The sequence below is a fragment of the Strix aluco genome, chromosome 2 (genome assembly GCF_031877795.1).
Source record: "Strix aluco isolate bStrAlu1 chromosome 2, bStrAlu1.hap1, whole genome shotgun sequence".
Lineage (NCBI taxonomy): Eukaryota > Metazoa > Chordata > Aves > Strigiformes > Strigidae > Strix > Strix aluco.
In genome coordinates this window covers 118,877,834-118,894,464 of record NC_133932.1, presented here as the reverse complement: position 1 = coordinate 118,894,464, position 16,631 = coordinate 118,877,834, and the positions used below count along the sequence as shown (strand labels likewise).

Here is a 16,631-nt window from a genome sequence, read left to right as displayed (position 1 = left end):
TTGCCTTAAGTATACAGTGATGTGTATGTATTAAAAATACATAATTTCTGCTCTGGCTTTACAGATGTAGGAAGGAATGTAAGCCATATTTAGATTGTTAAAGAATAGATACAGAGACAAAGGATGAGGGACAACTGTTTGAAATAGGTAACTCCTAAAGATGTCTTGGTAGAACCTCTTTTTAGCACAGTATTTACAACTGGACTGTCTATGCCTACATGTGGTAGATCTAGCAGTAACCAATCTACTGACAATAAGAAAAGTCTGTTAACATTAACAACAAAAATGTGACTGTAGTTTTTTTTCAAAGACATGCACAAGAGCTGACTGAGATACCCAGCTTAGCTACATGCAGTGCTCAGTTGGGAATGAGCTGAAATTTAAGTTGAATCTTTAGAGCCAGGTGTGGTCAGGTGGCCTGTCACAATGTTCCTGATTGTTTTGCAGAGATCTGGCATTTAGTTTGTGTGTATCTATGATATATTTAAACATCCTTTCTTTACTAGTATTTATCAAGATTGATTTTTTTTCTTTTTAATCTTAGGAGTACATGCTTTCAATGGCAAAACTGTTTTTTCGTAGTTAAGTCTGAGGAATATAATGGTTTTTTTACTTTATCGTATGTCAGATCATGCCGGGGGAAGAGGGGTCAGAATTTACTGCTTTATTTTGCAGTTATATATCTGGTTGCTTTCACTTTCTGTTCTGGGCATAACTGAAACTGTTCATCAAGTAGATGTCTAAAACTAAAATGTATTTTAGAGAAATTGTACTTTTTGTAATGTATCAAATTTAGTACAAGAGAGAATAGAAGCTGTATCCATGACCTATGATCCATCTGAGCTATGTGCTATACGTCCTTACAAAGGTATAATTTAATGCACCAAGGTTTATTTTGTCATGAACCAAATGAGTTCATGGAATGTAGAAAGCCAACTGTAAAATACATGATTCTAGAAGAAGACACAATGGAACACTCTCTGCTACTGAGACAATAAGTATCTGTACTTTGAAAAATCTGTTCTTTTTGAAGGAGAGATAGTTCTGGTGGCTAAGGAGTTAAATTATCCTTTGCTGTTCTCTTAAGGGATAACTTGCACTGGTAAACTGCAGTAACATTGGGTATGGCATTCAGGTTAATCTGTGCCAATTAATTGCTATTATTTTAGTTTTTCTTTCTAAATATTTTCTCTCTTTAAACGGAATTCCATATTTAATGCATTTTTGAATTAACAGCAATCAAGTTAGCAAATCAATATATTAGGATCATTTCAATGATAAATTCTTCATATTTTAAGTGTTCATTAGCTAGTTCTGTTATGTTTTAGCTAAAGCTTTTTTAAAAACCTAGTAAGTATTGAAAGGAAATGTTGATTAGTATTTTTTTCATCAAGGACACACTGTTTACATTATTAGATCACTCCTTTGAACCAGAAATTATACCAAAGCTAGTTTCCATTTTGTTAACTAAATATGATGCTTGACTAAGGTCTTTCTTGGTCTAGGAGCTACTTGAAGATGTTCCTGTTTTGCCTTCATACATATTGCCATCGCTGCCTATTTCAGGAGAGACCTTTCCTGTGAGAGTTACCCATTTGGTGTCCCCTAAGGAGGTATGTTTTGTAAACATCTCATATATGTTGCAGATAGGAAATGTTGCAGTCCCATCATGCTGGTGAAAAGGAAATCATGGCTTACAATTTTAGATAATATAGTAAAGTATTAGTAAGGTTGCAAAATGTTTCTGAGTTACTGATGCAGATGGTTGTACAGTGCAACTATCTGAATGAACTCTTATTTGAAATACCCTCTTGGGTGGGGACAGAGAAATAAATACTGAATATTTCCCTAAAAAAAAAAAAAAAAAATTTTAAGAATTACGGTACTGCAGTCTGGTACTACTCGATTGTATAATAAGAAAAGAGGTCATTGGATTTTAACTTGGCAGAACAGTAATGGTTTATCTCTTTATTCTCCAAAAATTAAATTACTGGAACATTGTATAGCAATGTGAACGTTTTCTGGGTGCTACAGTTGTATTTTACTGTCTTTGGTCAATAATTGATTGTTGATATTTGTGTAAACCCACGCAGCTTCCCTCTAGTAGTCTCCCAGGCAAAAGGCGGAATGTAACATTCATTGACCAAATAAAAGATTCCTATGTGGACTTTGAATTCTGAGTGATGAAATAGGAGAACAGGAAGCAGTGAGAAGCTGATTGTGTTAATCACTAGTGAATCCAACACTTTTAAGTGGATTGTTTTATATTATGTGCATTGTTTTGGTAAATCTGTAAACCAAATAACAGGTTTTATAGTACTGAAGTGCTTGTTTTAAATTCAGCATCGTGGTCTAATATAAATTCACCCCACTAATTCACTTGAGTATACACATCTTAAAAAAAACAGATGTATAGTGTACATATCCATTAGTACATTGTATAATACACATTATCCATTATTGATTTTTCAGATAGGCAGTGATGAAGTTGCAACAGGAAATCTGAGGGCAGTCAAGAGAGACTTCAGGGCCTTGGGATGACTGGTTGAGGGATCAGGAGCATCAGGATAAAGGATCTCCTTTATCCTTCCAGTTGCAGGGAATGATGAGGAAAGAAACAGGAAGAATCAGCAGATCAATACCTGACTCTGAGCCTGGTGTCACCGGCAGAATTTTGGGTTTTTCAATCATGGGTCAGTTTACATGACACCAGGCCTGCTGGCAACAGATGGGGTACACCTGTCTCAAAGGGGGAAAAGGATCTTTGCGTAGGACTTAGCAGGGCTTATTGAAAGAGCTTTAAACTAGATTTGAAGGGGGGAAGGAATAAAACCAGGCTCACTGAAGATAAGCCTGGGGTGGCATGCCAGTGTTAGAGGGACAGTGTGCTAGCAAGGTCCTTTGGTCTGCCATCTCAGTGGAGGTAGGGGATGGAGATCCATGGAGATCCAGCAAAGACAAAAGGATTATGTTAGAAACACAGAAGTGCCTGAAAACGATCATGTAGGAATTGGGGCTTCTCCCCTGAAAAAGGTGGTGGGATCAATAGTCCAACCGAATTACATGCACACAGCATGGGCAACAAACAGGAGGAGCTGGAAACCATTGTGCAGCAGGAAAACTATGATATAGTTGCCATCATGGAAACATGCTGGGGTGACTTGCATAACTGAAGTGATGCAATCAATGGCTATAAAATCTTCAGAAGGGATAGGCAAGGAAGGAGAAGTGGTATAGCGGCTCTGTGTGTTAGGGAGTGTTTTGACTGTCTAGAGCTTGACGATGGTGACAATGGGGTTAAGTGTTTATGGGTAAGAATCAGGAGGAAGGCCAGCAGGGTAGATAATCATGGTGGGAGTCTGTTACAGACCACCCAACCAGGATGAGGAGGCAGATGAAATATTCTACAGGCAGCTGGAAGAAGTGTCATGACTGCTAGACTTTGTTCTTGTGGGGGACTTCAGCTTATTAGATGTCTGCAGGAAATACAATACAGCAGAGAGGAAACACTCTAGGAGGTTCCTGGAGTGTGTGGAAGATAACTTCCTGACACAGCTGTTGAGTGAGCCAGCTAGGAAAGGCACCCCGCTAGACCTGTTGTTTGCAAACAGAGAAGGACTTGTAGGTCATGTGATGGTTGGAGGCTGTCTTGGGCATAGTGATCATGAAATGATACAAGTTTTAGATTCTTGGAGAAGTAAGGAGAGGGGTCAGCAGAACCTCCTACCGTGGACCAGAGGGCCTATTTAGGAGCCTGGTTGACAGAGTCCCTTGGAAGGCTGTCCTGAAGGACAAAGGAGTCCAGGAAGGCTGGACATTCTTCAAGAAGGAAATCTTAAAGGTGCAGGAGCAGGCTGTCCCCATGTGCCAAAAGATGAGCCAGTGGGGAAGAAGACTGGCCTGACTGAACAGAGAGCTTTGGCTAGAACTCGGGGGGAAAAAAGAAGAGAGTTTATGACCTTTGGAAGAAGGGGCAGGCAATTCAGGAGACTACAAGAATGTCGTGAGTTTATGCAGAGAGAAAATAGAAGGGCCAAAGCCCAACTAGAATTTAATCTGGCTACTGCCTTAAAAGACAATAAAAAATGTTTCTATAAAGACATTAGCAAGAAAAGGAGGGCTAAGGAGAATCTCCATCCTTTATTAGATGTAAGGGGAAACATAGTGACAAAGGGTAAGGAAAAGGCTGAGGTACTTAATGCTTTCTTTGCCTCAGTCTTTAGTAGTAAGGCCAGTTGTTCTTGGGGTACCCAGCACCCTGAGCTGGAAGACAGGGATGGGGAGGAGAATGAAGCCCATAATCCAATGGGAAATCATTAGTGACCTGCTACACCCCTTAAACACACACAAGTCCATGGGGCCAGATGGGAACCTGATCTCCTATGACAAGGTGACCCACTTAGTGGGTGAAGGAAAGGCTGTTGATGTTGTTTACCTGGACTTCAGTAAAGCCTTTGACACCATTTTCCACAGTATTCCCCTGGAGAAACTGGCTGTTCTTGGCTTGGACTTGTGTACTCTTAGCTGGGTGAAAAACTGCCTGGATGGCCGGGCCCAAAGAGTTGTGGTGAATGGAGTTAAATCCAGTTGGCAGCTGGCCACAAGTGGTGTTCCCCAGGGCTCCGTACTGGGGCCCGTTCTGTTTGGTATCTTTATCAATGATTTGGACAAGGGGATTGAGTGCACCCCCAGTTTGCAGACGACACCAAGTTGGGTGGGAGGGTTAATCTGCTCGAGGGTAGGAAGGTTCTACAGAGGGATCTGGATAGGCTGGAGCGATGGGCCAAGGCCAATGGTATGAGGTTCAACAGGCCAGTTCCTGCACTTGGGGCACAACAACCTCATGCAGGGCTACAGGCTTGGGGAAGAGTGGCCAGAGAGGTGTCTGGCAGAAACAGTCTTGGGGGCATTGGTCGACAGCCAGCTAAATGTGAGCCAGCAGTGTGCCCAGGTGGTCAAGGAGGCCAGTAACACCCTGGCTTGTATCAGAAATAGTGTGGCCACCAGGACTATGGAAGGGATGGTCCCCCTGTACTCAGCACTGGTGAGGCTGAACCTCGAATACTGTGTTCAGTTTTGGGCCCCTCGCTACAAGAAGGACATTGAGGGGCTGGAGCGTGTCCAGAGAAGGGCAGCAAAGCTGTTGAAGAGTGTAGAGCACAAGTTTTATGAGGAGCAGCTGAGGGAACTGGGATTGTTTAGCCTGGAGAAAAGGAGGCTGAGGGGAGACATTATCACTCTCTACAACTACCTGAGAGGAGGTTGTAATGAGGTGGGTGTCAGTGTCTTTTCCCTAGTAACAAGTGATAGGTCAAGAGGAAAAGGCCTCAAATTCTGCCAGGGCAGGTTTAGATTGGATGTTAGGGAAAATTTCTTCACTTGAAAGGGTTGTCAAGCATTGGAAAAGGCTGCCCAGGGAAGTGGTTGAGTCACCATCCCTGGAGCTATTTAAAAGACGTGTAGATGTGGTGCTTAGGGACATGGTTTGGTGGTGGACTTGGCAGTGCTAGGTTAACAGTTGGACTCAGTGATCTTAAGGGTCTTTTCCAACCTAAATGATTCTATAATATACAACTGTTTTGACTAAATACAAGATGGAAGCATTTGGATAGCATAAAAAGGGCTTTTCTTAAATTATGTATTCTGCTTCCTCTCTTACAGGAGAAACTTTATATTGAATATTTTTTGGTTCCTTTTGTGCAAATGATTTGAGCTCTTGCTTTTGATGACGGGGTATAGTTGTGAACTCTACGTACTGCTCTGGACTCCTGTAGATTTAAGGAGTGGTTGCATGATGGGAGTTACAGCTTGATTATATTGTGTACAAATCAGAAAATTAAAATTAATTTTCTTCCTGGCTAGTGAATTAGAATGCTGAGTTTATTAAAAAAAAAAATAACCTACTCATTAATTTATTTGGACTATTAGTAGAATATCGTCATGTTCTGAAATGGCTCTGTTTGGGGGAAAAAAAAAAAAGGACATTTCATTTGGAAGCTATTATATATTACATAGATTTTAATTCACCTATGCATGTTGTTTAAACTTTTATTTCCTTGACCTACAGCGTTATACTGATGACCCAGTTATAAATTAGGTGAATGGAATGTCTTTGCATAGCAAACAAAACACCATTTCAAAAGTTCTTCTTTCATTAACTTTAATCTTCGGTTTGATATTATGAAGTGAGATTATTTACCAAGTAGCAGGAGGGAGGAATCCTAATAAGACACAGCTGTGAAATCTTATATGGGTATATTCTCTAGTATATGTACATTCCTTTAATTCTTATTTTTGACATTGATATGTGGTGTTAATAAATCATGACTCTCTTCTGTTTCTGGAAAAAATTTTGTGTGAGTAGGAAATTATTCATAAATTGAGGAAAGAAGAAAGGGGAGCAAGGATGTGCTAAACCTTTCAAAGATGGGAACAAGTAATCTTCTAATAATCCTTGATCACTGATGGAATTTGACGGTTCTAAGTTATCTGCAAAAATTGTAATGTGAGAGCCTTTTCTTTGAGTAGGTATATATTTGCCTTGATCCTTCTAAGAACCTTATGAAGCAGGCTGCCACAGAAGGAGATACCAGCTGTGACTCAAAGTTGGAGAGTCTTGATAAAGCCCTGAAGTGGTGCAATAAAAGTGTGGAGTCTCTTCCTCTTCTAACTTACTTCCAAAGAGGTATATTAGTGTGTTTATTTTCCCTGTTGTTTCATGTGGATGTACAAAAAGCCTGAAATTCTTCCTGAAGAATAGGAATAATGATATTTCCGTGTATCTTTAAATAAAACTTTTGGAGGGTAAGGAGTAACACTACAGTATAATCATATAATATAATCATATGGTTTTACTTTTCATGAAACTGAGACTTCTGTGTCATTCTGTTCCACTGGAAAATGATGGAAAGAACTCAGACTTCTGATGCCTGTTAAATCTGATGAACTGAGTTTAGACTGCATATGGCAGTAATAAAACTTCCTTTAAGGTGACTGTCACTGAAGCTGTAACTGTGAAAATCTTGCTAGTAAATATTCAAAAGATATAAATTATGTACAGAAAATCATGTTACCAAGAATTAGAAATTATGTGAATGCTGAAGAGCATCACTTCACTTTAATTGTGGATTTCTCCATTTAGGCAAAAAGATGGGCTTAAATTCTTTTGCCCACAGCTGTTGGGCCTAAAATAATGTAAAGTATGTGGGTCTAAAACTTTGTGAAGAAACCAGTTATTGCTAGTATTTGGTTCTACCAACTAGTAAAATTCTGGTTGAGGTTTTAGGCAGCATCTGCCTTGTGTCCTCCAGACTATTGTCTATTCTCTCACAGATCAATCTGTTTACTAACTGAAATGTGCAAATGAGTCAAAGTTGAAAAGTTTAAATGTTAAACAGTTTGGATCTCTGTCTTTACCAAGCAATTTTCTGTTAGTTCTTATCATTGCCATGTGAGGTAGAGAAACTTGACTTAAATTGCATACTAATGATTGTGAATTGGAGTTCAGAGAGAATTGGAGAATGCATAGAGCAAAATAATAGCATGAATTAGAGAAGGAAGAAAAAAATCTCGGTCATGAAGTAAGATGTATTTTCAAATTCAGTTAGTTTGTACTGCACTGTGAGTATATCTTGGGGTGGTTTATGTTGGGTTTTTTATTTCTACAGGAATGCCTTGCCTTGTAGAATACCAGGATGGTTTATGGTATAGAGCAAAGCTCCTCTCCGTTGAAGAATCTGACCCTGTTAATATCCTGGTTCAGTTTGTTGACTATGGTAGTTTCTTAGTTGTCCCACGAAGCAGGTAAATACATAAGAAAAAAACGCATGTATAATGTATATGTGTGTATTTATGTATATACTTAGATTATAAAATACATACTTTAAATATGTGTATTTTAACATTTATTATTTATTTTTATATAACTATATAATAATAATTTAGGATTAGATTTTAGTTGGAGAGAAGGTTGATTGGCTGGTTAAGTAATTTCTGTCTGCAGGGTACGGGGTTGTGCACCTGCTTCTCTTTCTTAGGTTGTTCTGAGAAGCCCATTATTATAATACCAGATTTCTCCATCATCTGCAGGTTACTTAACCTGTGAAGGAGGCTCAGGTTTATAATCTGCTTTTGCACCCAAGAAGCTTACACAAAATAGGGACTGAGCCCTCCAAATGCACAAGCAAATCCTCTGATCCTGTGCAACTGCAATCTGCACATAGGACAGCTGGGGAATAAGATAAGGGAGTATCTGAGTGGGACGCACCCCCCTTTGCTTGTGTGGAAAATGGAAGTTCAAATCCCTGTTTTGCGTGGTGCTAAGCCTCTCTAGGAACTGCTCCTGTGCTGACACACAGATGTCAGCTAAGTGTCTCAAAACACCCCAGGCTTTTAGGGTCCCCTAAGCTTGTCTGAATTTTCTCTCTTGGAGCACTTTCACTTTATGTATATATTGCTTAATCACATTGACTTGCTCTTGAGCTCGTTGGGGAATCTGCAGGTCCTTGCTGAAGATGAGGCAAAATGGGAATTTGAACAGATTTCCTGCTTCACAGACTACTAGGGTCATGAGAGAGAGTGTGTGTGTTTTACTTCAGGGTTGCACTTCCTGCTCTGCTTCCCCATTCCCATGCTTCAGAAGAATGGAGACATGATAATATAAAACTAAAGTACCCATTTCCAGTAGCATGTGTAGAGTACATCCAGGTGTGAATCACTTTGGGCCATAAAGGTCTATGTCATTGTCCAGACGCACCAGATTTGGAGCGGCATTGTGATTCCTGCGCTCAAATCTGTATTAGGCCCTTGAGATTCCTCCCCAGGCATTGTAATGGGGAGCCAGTGTGCCTGGTGGGCTGAGGGGTCTGTGTGATACTGGCCTGCTTCTTGATGGTTACTGTGCTGAGGTCCTTCAGAGGGCCTAGCCCCACCCGATGGATCGTTTGGTCTGACAGCAGCATGTTACTGTAGAGCAGGGACTCTGACCCCAGTTCCCGCACCATAAATCTACTGCATGAACCATTAGGCTATCTTTATGTTCATATTGACAGTTCAGCTTGACAGGTGGATTGTTGCAGGCAAACATTTTTTGTTTTTGTTTTAGATTGCGTCACATACCAACTTACCTGCTGAAGTATCCTGTTCAGGCAGTACAAGTTCTGTTGGCTGGATTTAAACCTGCTTTATATGACAAAAACGTGGAAAGAATTCCTTATTCTCCAGAATGGAGTATGGAAGCATTGTGGGCTATGATGGAGCACGTTGAAGGAAAACGGCTCTCTGCCTACATAATTGTGAGAAACACTTTCTTTTTTCCTCCTAGTTCTTGCTCAGCCTAGAATTTTTACTAGCACTGAGTATAATTTCTGAGTATTTGTATTATTGTGAACCCTCATCATTTAAAATTGTGAACCATTTACCATGAAAAAATGCAGATGAAGAGTGAAATTCATGCAGTGCTCTTCTTAATTCTGCAGAGAAGTTTCTGAGCATTCCTGTTATTTTAAAACCAGTTCCCTTTACTTGAAACCAGAAATATTCTTTGTATATTCACAGTTCCATTTAGGCAGTGAGTATAGCCAGTAAAGTAACTTTTACTGTTGGTTAGCTTGGGATTTCAATCTGTTACTGTCAAAACTCTGTCCAAACTTCTGATTTTCAGGCTGTTTCGCCAGAGGTCACCATTTCTTTGTATGATGATGAAAATCTAGTTCATATGAAACTGATAGAAATGGGACTTGCTGATTTGGATGAATGACGTGAATATGAACTGCAAATTCATACCATTGCAAAGGTATGATTTCAGGAGTCTTAAGCAAAGTCTGAACTGTTAGTAATGCTGACAACTAGAATTTTTTTCTAAATCCCTTCTGCCCACACTTCCACTCTTTTAATAAAATAAAATGCTGTTAAAAAAAACTCTTTATATACACATTACTGAAGCCCACAGTATAGCTTTAAGAACTAAGAGGTACTGAAACAAAGAGCCCTAAGGCAATATAACAGAAACAGCTTTTGCTGCTAGTAACTGAAGAGGGTAACCTGATGTGTGGTGGTGTGCCCTGCCCAAACAATCAAAAATAATTGTTTTCTTCATTTTCAGCATTTGATCTCAATGTCCTATGCCAGTTGTTCTCAGACAGATTCGTGATAACATATGGATGTCCATACGTCTAGTCAAACATGGAATATTTTAAATGAAAAGCATTACAGTGTGTGTTGTCTGGAGAATACTGGAGACTTGGATTTTCAAATTTCCTGGCCAGTTCTGTGTTAAGTATTTTCTCTCCCATTTAATAAGGACTCTTCTAATTGATGTTAGATAATGTTCTCAGCACTTCTGAATCTTGAAATAGTGAAACTGTATCACATCTCAGTCTTTTGACCTTAGAACCTTAAGTATTGTTCTGTGATATCCTTTCATAAGAGTAGATGGAATGAATATATAATACTAAAGAAATAGATAAAGCGCAGATGTTGGGCACACTTGATCTAGTATCTTGTTAGTAGACTTGGAGGGAAGATAATAGTTTTATTATTGTGATGTAACTCTTGTTGATGTTTCAGGCATATTTGGTGACAGACCTCTCCAGTACTAGAGTCTGGAATCGGGAGTGAACAGTTGGGGGTAGGGGAGCATTACTATCTTTGTTCTGGAACATGTTTGCATTACTGCTCCGTTCTCTGTTTTCAGTCATGATGAGATGGATGTGTTTTGGGTGTCCTTGCACTTCCTTACTACTTCTGGAGCTGCAGTGTTCACTTGAAAGTGTTGGAATAAACAAGTTTTTGCTCAGAATGCATCTGAAAGCTTTTCTTCCTTTACTACTAGAGTATGTAAGGTTTCTTTGGATGTCTCTGTTGTACTAGCATAGTATATCCTTTACATTTACCGCTTGTTTCAGTCTCCCCATAAAGAATTTTGTCTAGATTATCAAGGAAAAAACATGCATAATGAAGACTACAACCTCTCTGGGAAACCAGTTCCAGTGTTCCATCACCCTCACAGTAAAAACGCGTTTCTTGATGTTCAGAGGGAAGCTCCTGTGTTTCAGTTTGTGCACATACACACAAACCCTTACATCTCTTCCCTCAAGATCACCAGAAAGCAAGTGTACAAAGCTTCCCTTGGTATAGTGTTGCAGTGGAGTCTATACTAGCAGTAGAAGGATTCTTTCACAGTTTTAGCACATAGTCTGGTATGCTACATGCTGTTGCAAATACCCTATAGAGCTGTCATGCTGTCTTCAAAATTCATTTCTTTCCTTATTTTCATTTAAAAAAACCCCAAACAAACTTGCTTATCAATCATCGTGAAAGGGACTTAGCCCTGAATTAAGAGCTGTTGTTTGAGATTGCCAGGACCTGCCTATCCACCCCACCAAGCAACTTCTAGTTGCAAGTGAGCATAGTTCCCACTACTGCAAGTCAGTTCACCCCTTGAGTAAAAAAGGGCACAGGCACAGTAACTAGAGTGCTTGCTTTCACTGAGTAGAAGGGGGGGCAGAGACGGACAAGGGGAAGACAGTATCTTCTACCGTGCAAGAGAAAGAAAAATATTTCAGCATCTACTACAATGGAGTTAGAGCAGACACTCTAGCAGTACCACTGTGCTTATAGATAGATACTGCAGAATCTTAATAGGCATTTTTAAGCTGACTTGTCTTTTAGGTGGAAGAATTAGATGAGATGACCTTTGTTGATTTCTCGTGGTTTTTTCCCAGGTTTCTAAGTAGCTTGGAGCATTAACCTGTCCTGCAGTCTCACCTGTCTTAGCCTTATGAATGTGGAAGAGCAGTTTACAGAATAGACTCTGGGGTCTGCTAATGCTGTTGCCTCCTAACTGTGAGATGAAGAAAAAATAAGGTTATGAGGGAAGAATAGCCTGAGGCTAAATGAAAAGGAATACTGTTTACTCTTAAGCAATAAGTAAACTAATACCCAGACTCTTAAATCTGGCCTTCTGCTGTATTTCTCCACAACAGGGGTTCTAGCAGCACAACTTTTTAGTGTGGACTTAAGAATCTTTCATCTTAGATGTCTAAACTAAGGTAATCTACAGCTGTTTGATGAATTTCCACTGACAGCTGAGCATTTAAAAAAAACCCCACCCTTTAAACTACACGTGACAATCAAACTGCTGCTTAAAATTAGAAATAGGAAAAAAATAGAAAAAGATCTGATGTATTAACACCCACTGAAAAATAAATTTATTTCAGGAAAACTATAAACAGTATATACACAACAAGCTTAAAGGGGTTTCTCTTCTTGTTTACAGGAATATACATTATTTTTGCTGATGTACTGTCACTTCCAACAGTTTTGACATTATCTACAACTTCGTGTCCATGATAATGTTACCATCCTTGTCTTTCACTCTTACTCTCCCAGAGACATACTTTGTTTCCTGCTGTCCATTCATGTACACAGTCTTGACAGTACCATCTGGATACTCCCGTCTCTTGAACTGTGATGTGTGTAGTTCTCTCTGGCCATTATTGAACTCTATAGTTTTGCTTCCATCTCTGCATTAAATAAATGTATATAAGTGGGGTTTTTTTCAAAAAAAACACTTACATAAAGTACTATACATAGGCTTAAGCCTAATCTCAGAAAAAAACATTAAATATGCAAGCCTAAATGAAGGAACTTCAAAAATACAGTATTTGTGAAAAGCCTGGGGTTTTTAAATATTATCTCAGCTGGTTGATGCTCAAAAACCTCTTTCTGCAAAACTGACATGACTTCTTTATACTTGAGAGTCTCTACTGCACTTTTGCTGCATTAAATCTATTGCTGCAACAGTCCAAGAGAAGTTTAAAACTTAATGTTTTGAGCACTTTCAGTTATCAGCTGTCAGTCAAACCTGCTTGCCACACCAGCTGGGTTCTCACATGTTCTCTAGAATTACACACAAATCAGAAGAATCTCAGGTTAGGGTATGAGAAGAGACACACAGGCATTCAGTCTTTATTTCTCCTCCAAGCTACAAAAAACCAAAAAATCTACAAAAGCGAATACATGTTTACATTTGAATATACTGTACTGTTAAACTTCTAGAAACAGATCTGTCACCCTATACTGTCTCTGTCAGTGAGCCCTAACTGCTCCTTTCCCACCAACAAGCTAGGGTACCTGAAAAGGTAAAGCTTACCGCTGAATACGAACAATAGTACCATCTGGAAATATACTTTCTTCTTGCCCATCCGTAAATAAATTTTTAATAGTTTGATCAGGGAAAGTAATTTCTTTCTTGCCATCAGGATAATGCTTCTCTGAAATGTATTTTGAGACAATATGCTTATTACATAAATAGAGGTGTATATATATGGGCAGCAATTTTGAGGGTTGGTTGGGTAGGATGATTTCTTTACCTATTTGTCCATTTGAAAACTGCAAGACCTCTAAGCCATTAGAGTATGTAGTATGTGTGGTCTTAGCATCAGCATAATAATAAATCTGCAGAAAACAGTTCAGATTTAACATTAACTAGTGAGAAATCTTCTGTGTGCACATATAAGTATTTATAGAAAAATGCAGAAGATATAGGGTACATACCACTGTTTGATCAGGCATAACCTGCTTCACATCGCCATTGAAGAAGGTTATAGTTACAGTCTTCCCATCAGAACCCACTTTTTTCCATGTCCCATTGGGGAAAAATATGAGGTGACAGCCATTTTTCAGAACTTTTTCAACCTAATGAATATGTTACAGAGAGGTCAGTATTGAGCCATCACACTCACATACTCATCCCTCTTTCACAACAGCTGTCTTGTGGAATTTCAGAGTGCTAAGCTCTCATTTTACCTTTCCATCAGGATAAGCAGTTTCTCTCTGTATCTCTTCACTGTCTGTATATGCAGGTCCAGACAGTAGTGACACATGAGCTTCAGTAGGAGATGTGTCCTGAAATGACAACAGTAAGCATAAGCTCAGATCAAGCTTTGTCTTCATACGTGTTTTTTTCCCTAGGCTGACGGTATTTTAGGAAACAAAGAGCATCAGGGGAGGAAGACAGGTATAGGAAGGCATAAACACAATCTGGGTTTTATGCAACTCCTAGGATAATTCAAGTGGTAAAACAGACAGATGCAGCAGTAATTGGTTGCCTGTGGTCAGCTGTAGTCTGGACTAATGTGGAATTTCGTGTGTTGTAGCATGGTGCTCAACTGCCTTAAGTCATCCATATCAAGGTAGGAAACGATGAAGTTTCATAAAGCCTGAATGCTACCTACAGTAATTAACATAAGAATTAATTCAACTATTTACAAGATCTGTGCAGTTACCCTACATGGAGCATATAAATATCCATCTTTTTCCCCTCTTTCAGAAGGTAAAACATTTTGCAAAATTCAAGGGAGTGGGAGATTATTATTTTATTTTCTCAGCCAAAGAATGTTGCAACTACTAGGCACAGGTAAAACACTCTGCACTGACTACTAAATACCCATTTTCTGGTATGACAATGAAATTGCAGTTGAACATCAGCAGGTGAGCCAACAGCTTCACCAGTCATCCTCCAGCTAGTCACTTTAAGTACAAGTAACTATTGTTTTATTTTAGAGTTTTTCCTCCCCATTAAAAATCAAATCAATATACAGGACTTACTACCATAAAAGTCCTAGAAGAATCTTCTAGTGCTGTCATTGTTTCAGACTTGCTTCTGTCACTGGCAGGTCCTGATGCAGGTGTTCTAGAAAGCTTTCCTACTCAGATACATGTAATACAGTTAATTTGAAGGTGAAATTAAAGTACAGTTTAAGTGTTACATAGGAGGTCAAGCTGTACAGGACACCTACATTTCTTAAGTGCAGTAGAAACTGAAAGCAGTACATGAAAAGAATCAGCAGAAGCCAGCTCCCTCAGGTACGTCATTGCTTTACGTGTCAGTGAGAAGCTACAACTGAAGAATCATTGCAACAGGCATAATACTTGCACTTTTTCTCCTATTTCATCTCTGTAGATTTACAAAGGATTTCCAACCCCAGGGACCTAGACAACGTTATTAGTTAGGCCTTATTACAAATAAAGGAAGACTAATACAACCTTTTAACAGGAACTGATTGGCAGACTTTTCCCATAACTCTCCTAGCACACCAGAAAGATTACCAAAATAAAACCAGCAAGGGCTTCAATTCTGGAACATATTCCCCTTAACAGATAAGGTGATGGTTGCCTGAGCTGTCAGAGGTGTCAAAAAAGAACCCTTAGTTACTTCCTGTATGTGATTATTCATTAGGAAGGGGTATAAGCTGCCAACAGCATTTGCTTCTAACTGTGAACAAGGAGCACCTGCTACAGCATTGCCTGTAAGATTACAGATCTAATGGAAGGTTTTGAAGAGACACAGCAGTTCTGATGCTGTCAACATCTGCAGCTTGGAGAACACCAATGATGAATGCCATTTTGGATTACAGAATGCAGCTTCTGGTATGCTCCAGACCCATGACCAGAAGCATTTTCACTCTGAGAAGGGTCTCATCACAGCTTTCTCCAGAATCTTACCCTGCAAGGTATTCATCCACCAATCAAGTCCATTACAACTAATTCCTATCTGCTTTTGAGGTGGTGGTGCATTTTTTTTAATAGAAGCAAAAATCCACATTAATTTCTTTTAAAGAGTTAACAGAATTCTCTGATTAGACAAACATTTATACCTTTTTCCTGAGAATAACTTTTGCCATTTATCTTGCTGCACTTCTGTACTGGAAGAAGCGGAGATGCAGTTTGACTTTTTGGGCCTCTATTTGGTAGGCGCTAAAAGAAAAGTCATTTGTGGTCTATGTGACATTTATTCATAACTGTTCATACAGCAGCAACAAAATTTATACACCATATGACATGAAATTTACTGGAAGCTTTCTTCACAAACTATACATTTCAGAGACTTAGCAGAAGGGCTTGTGTGATGGAGCCCAAACTACGCTTTGGAACTCTTACTCTGCTGCCTCAATACCAACAACTGCAGAATTAATTTGGTGCAAACAATCCAGAGTAATAGTTACAGCTTCAAAAGTAACTATAACTGCTTTTAGGCAATGGTGAACTGCCTGGTTTGCCTGGCTGATCCTTAAGGTTCACAGGTTGGATCCCATCTATGATTTTTCTCTTATAATTGCATCATTTTTAATTCCTAAGATGAGTTCTCAACAGAATGGATGCTGCACATTGTGAACATTCACATTCGGAGAGAAGGCGACATTAAGAAAATCCTTTGTCTGTCACCACTAGCGGAGTCCCAAAGTTAGTAAATTAAAAGTAAATATCTTAAGTTGTAGCTATTGGATTCCAAGTTTATGATCCAAAACTCAAGACCATTTACACAGATGAACTTAAAACACCGAGATTAATAACTTACCGATTCTGCTCTTTTTAGAGTCATCCCAGAATTTTCTATTCTCCTCTTGCTTCCAGCAGCTTCTACTTTTTTCCAGGCTTCTAGACGAAACCTCTCCATTATTTTGACTTCCTCCTTTAGCTCCATATTCTCATTTACTAAAGTCTCTATTTGATCTTTCAGGCGTCGATGGGTAGTTGACCATTTTGCCTCTCTTCGTTTTAAATCTTCCTGTAACTCTGCAATCTGCTGTTTTAAAGCCTTGGAAGATTGTGTGTTTATGAATTGAAGA

The 16,631-nt window shown here is 39.1% G+C and overlaps 2 protein-coding genes across 4 annotated transcripts in view; one reads left to right on the top strand and one right to left on the bottom strand.

Annotated features, from left to right (window-relative positions):
• RNF17 (ring finger protein 17) overlaps nt 1-10,252 on the top strand; it is a 51,660-nt gene extending 41,408 nt beyond the window's left edge. Inside the window, 6 exon segments of the mRNA XM_074816990.1 lie at nt 1,506-1,613; nt 6,529-6,685; nt 7,668-7,803; nt 9,104-9,293; nt 9,662-9,793; nt 10,103-10,252. Coding sequence (XP_074673091.1) covers nt 1,506-1,613; nt 6,529-6,685; nt 7,668-7,803; nt 9,104-9,293; nt 9,662-9,757 — 687 coding nt within the window. The 3' untranslated portion in view covers nt 9,758-9,793; nt 10,103-10,252.
• A 1,934-nt stretch (nt 10,253-12,186) lies between these two features.
• Nucleotides 12,187-16,631, bottom strand: part of CPAP (centrosome assembly and centriole elongation protein) — a 45,148-nt gene continuing 40,703 nt past the window's right edge. For 2 of the 3 annotated variants that reach the window (XM_074816084.1, XM_074816085.1), the window contains exons 10-16: nt 16,361-16,600; nt 15,660-15,759; nt 14,611-14,708; nt 13,810-13,908; nt 13,558-13,698; nt 13,154-13,458; nt 12,187-12,524 (exon numbers count right to left, since the gene is read on the bottom strand). In XM_074816084.1, the coding sequence (XP_074672185.1) occupies nt 12,332-12,524; nt 13,154-13,458; nt 13,558-13,698; nt 13,810-13,908; nt 14,611-14,708; nt 15,660-15,759; nt 16,361-16,600 (1,176 nt within the window). In that variant the 3' untranslated portion in view covers nt 12,187-12,331. The remainder of the gene's footprint in view (nt 12,525-13,153; nt 13,459-13,557; nt 13,699-13,809; nt 13,909-14,610; nt 14,709-15,659; nt 15,760-16,360; nt 16,601-16,631) is intronic. The other variant, XM_074816086.1, reaches the window with a different exon arrangement.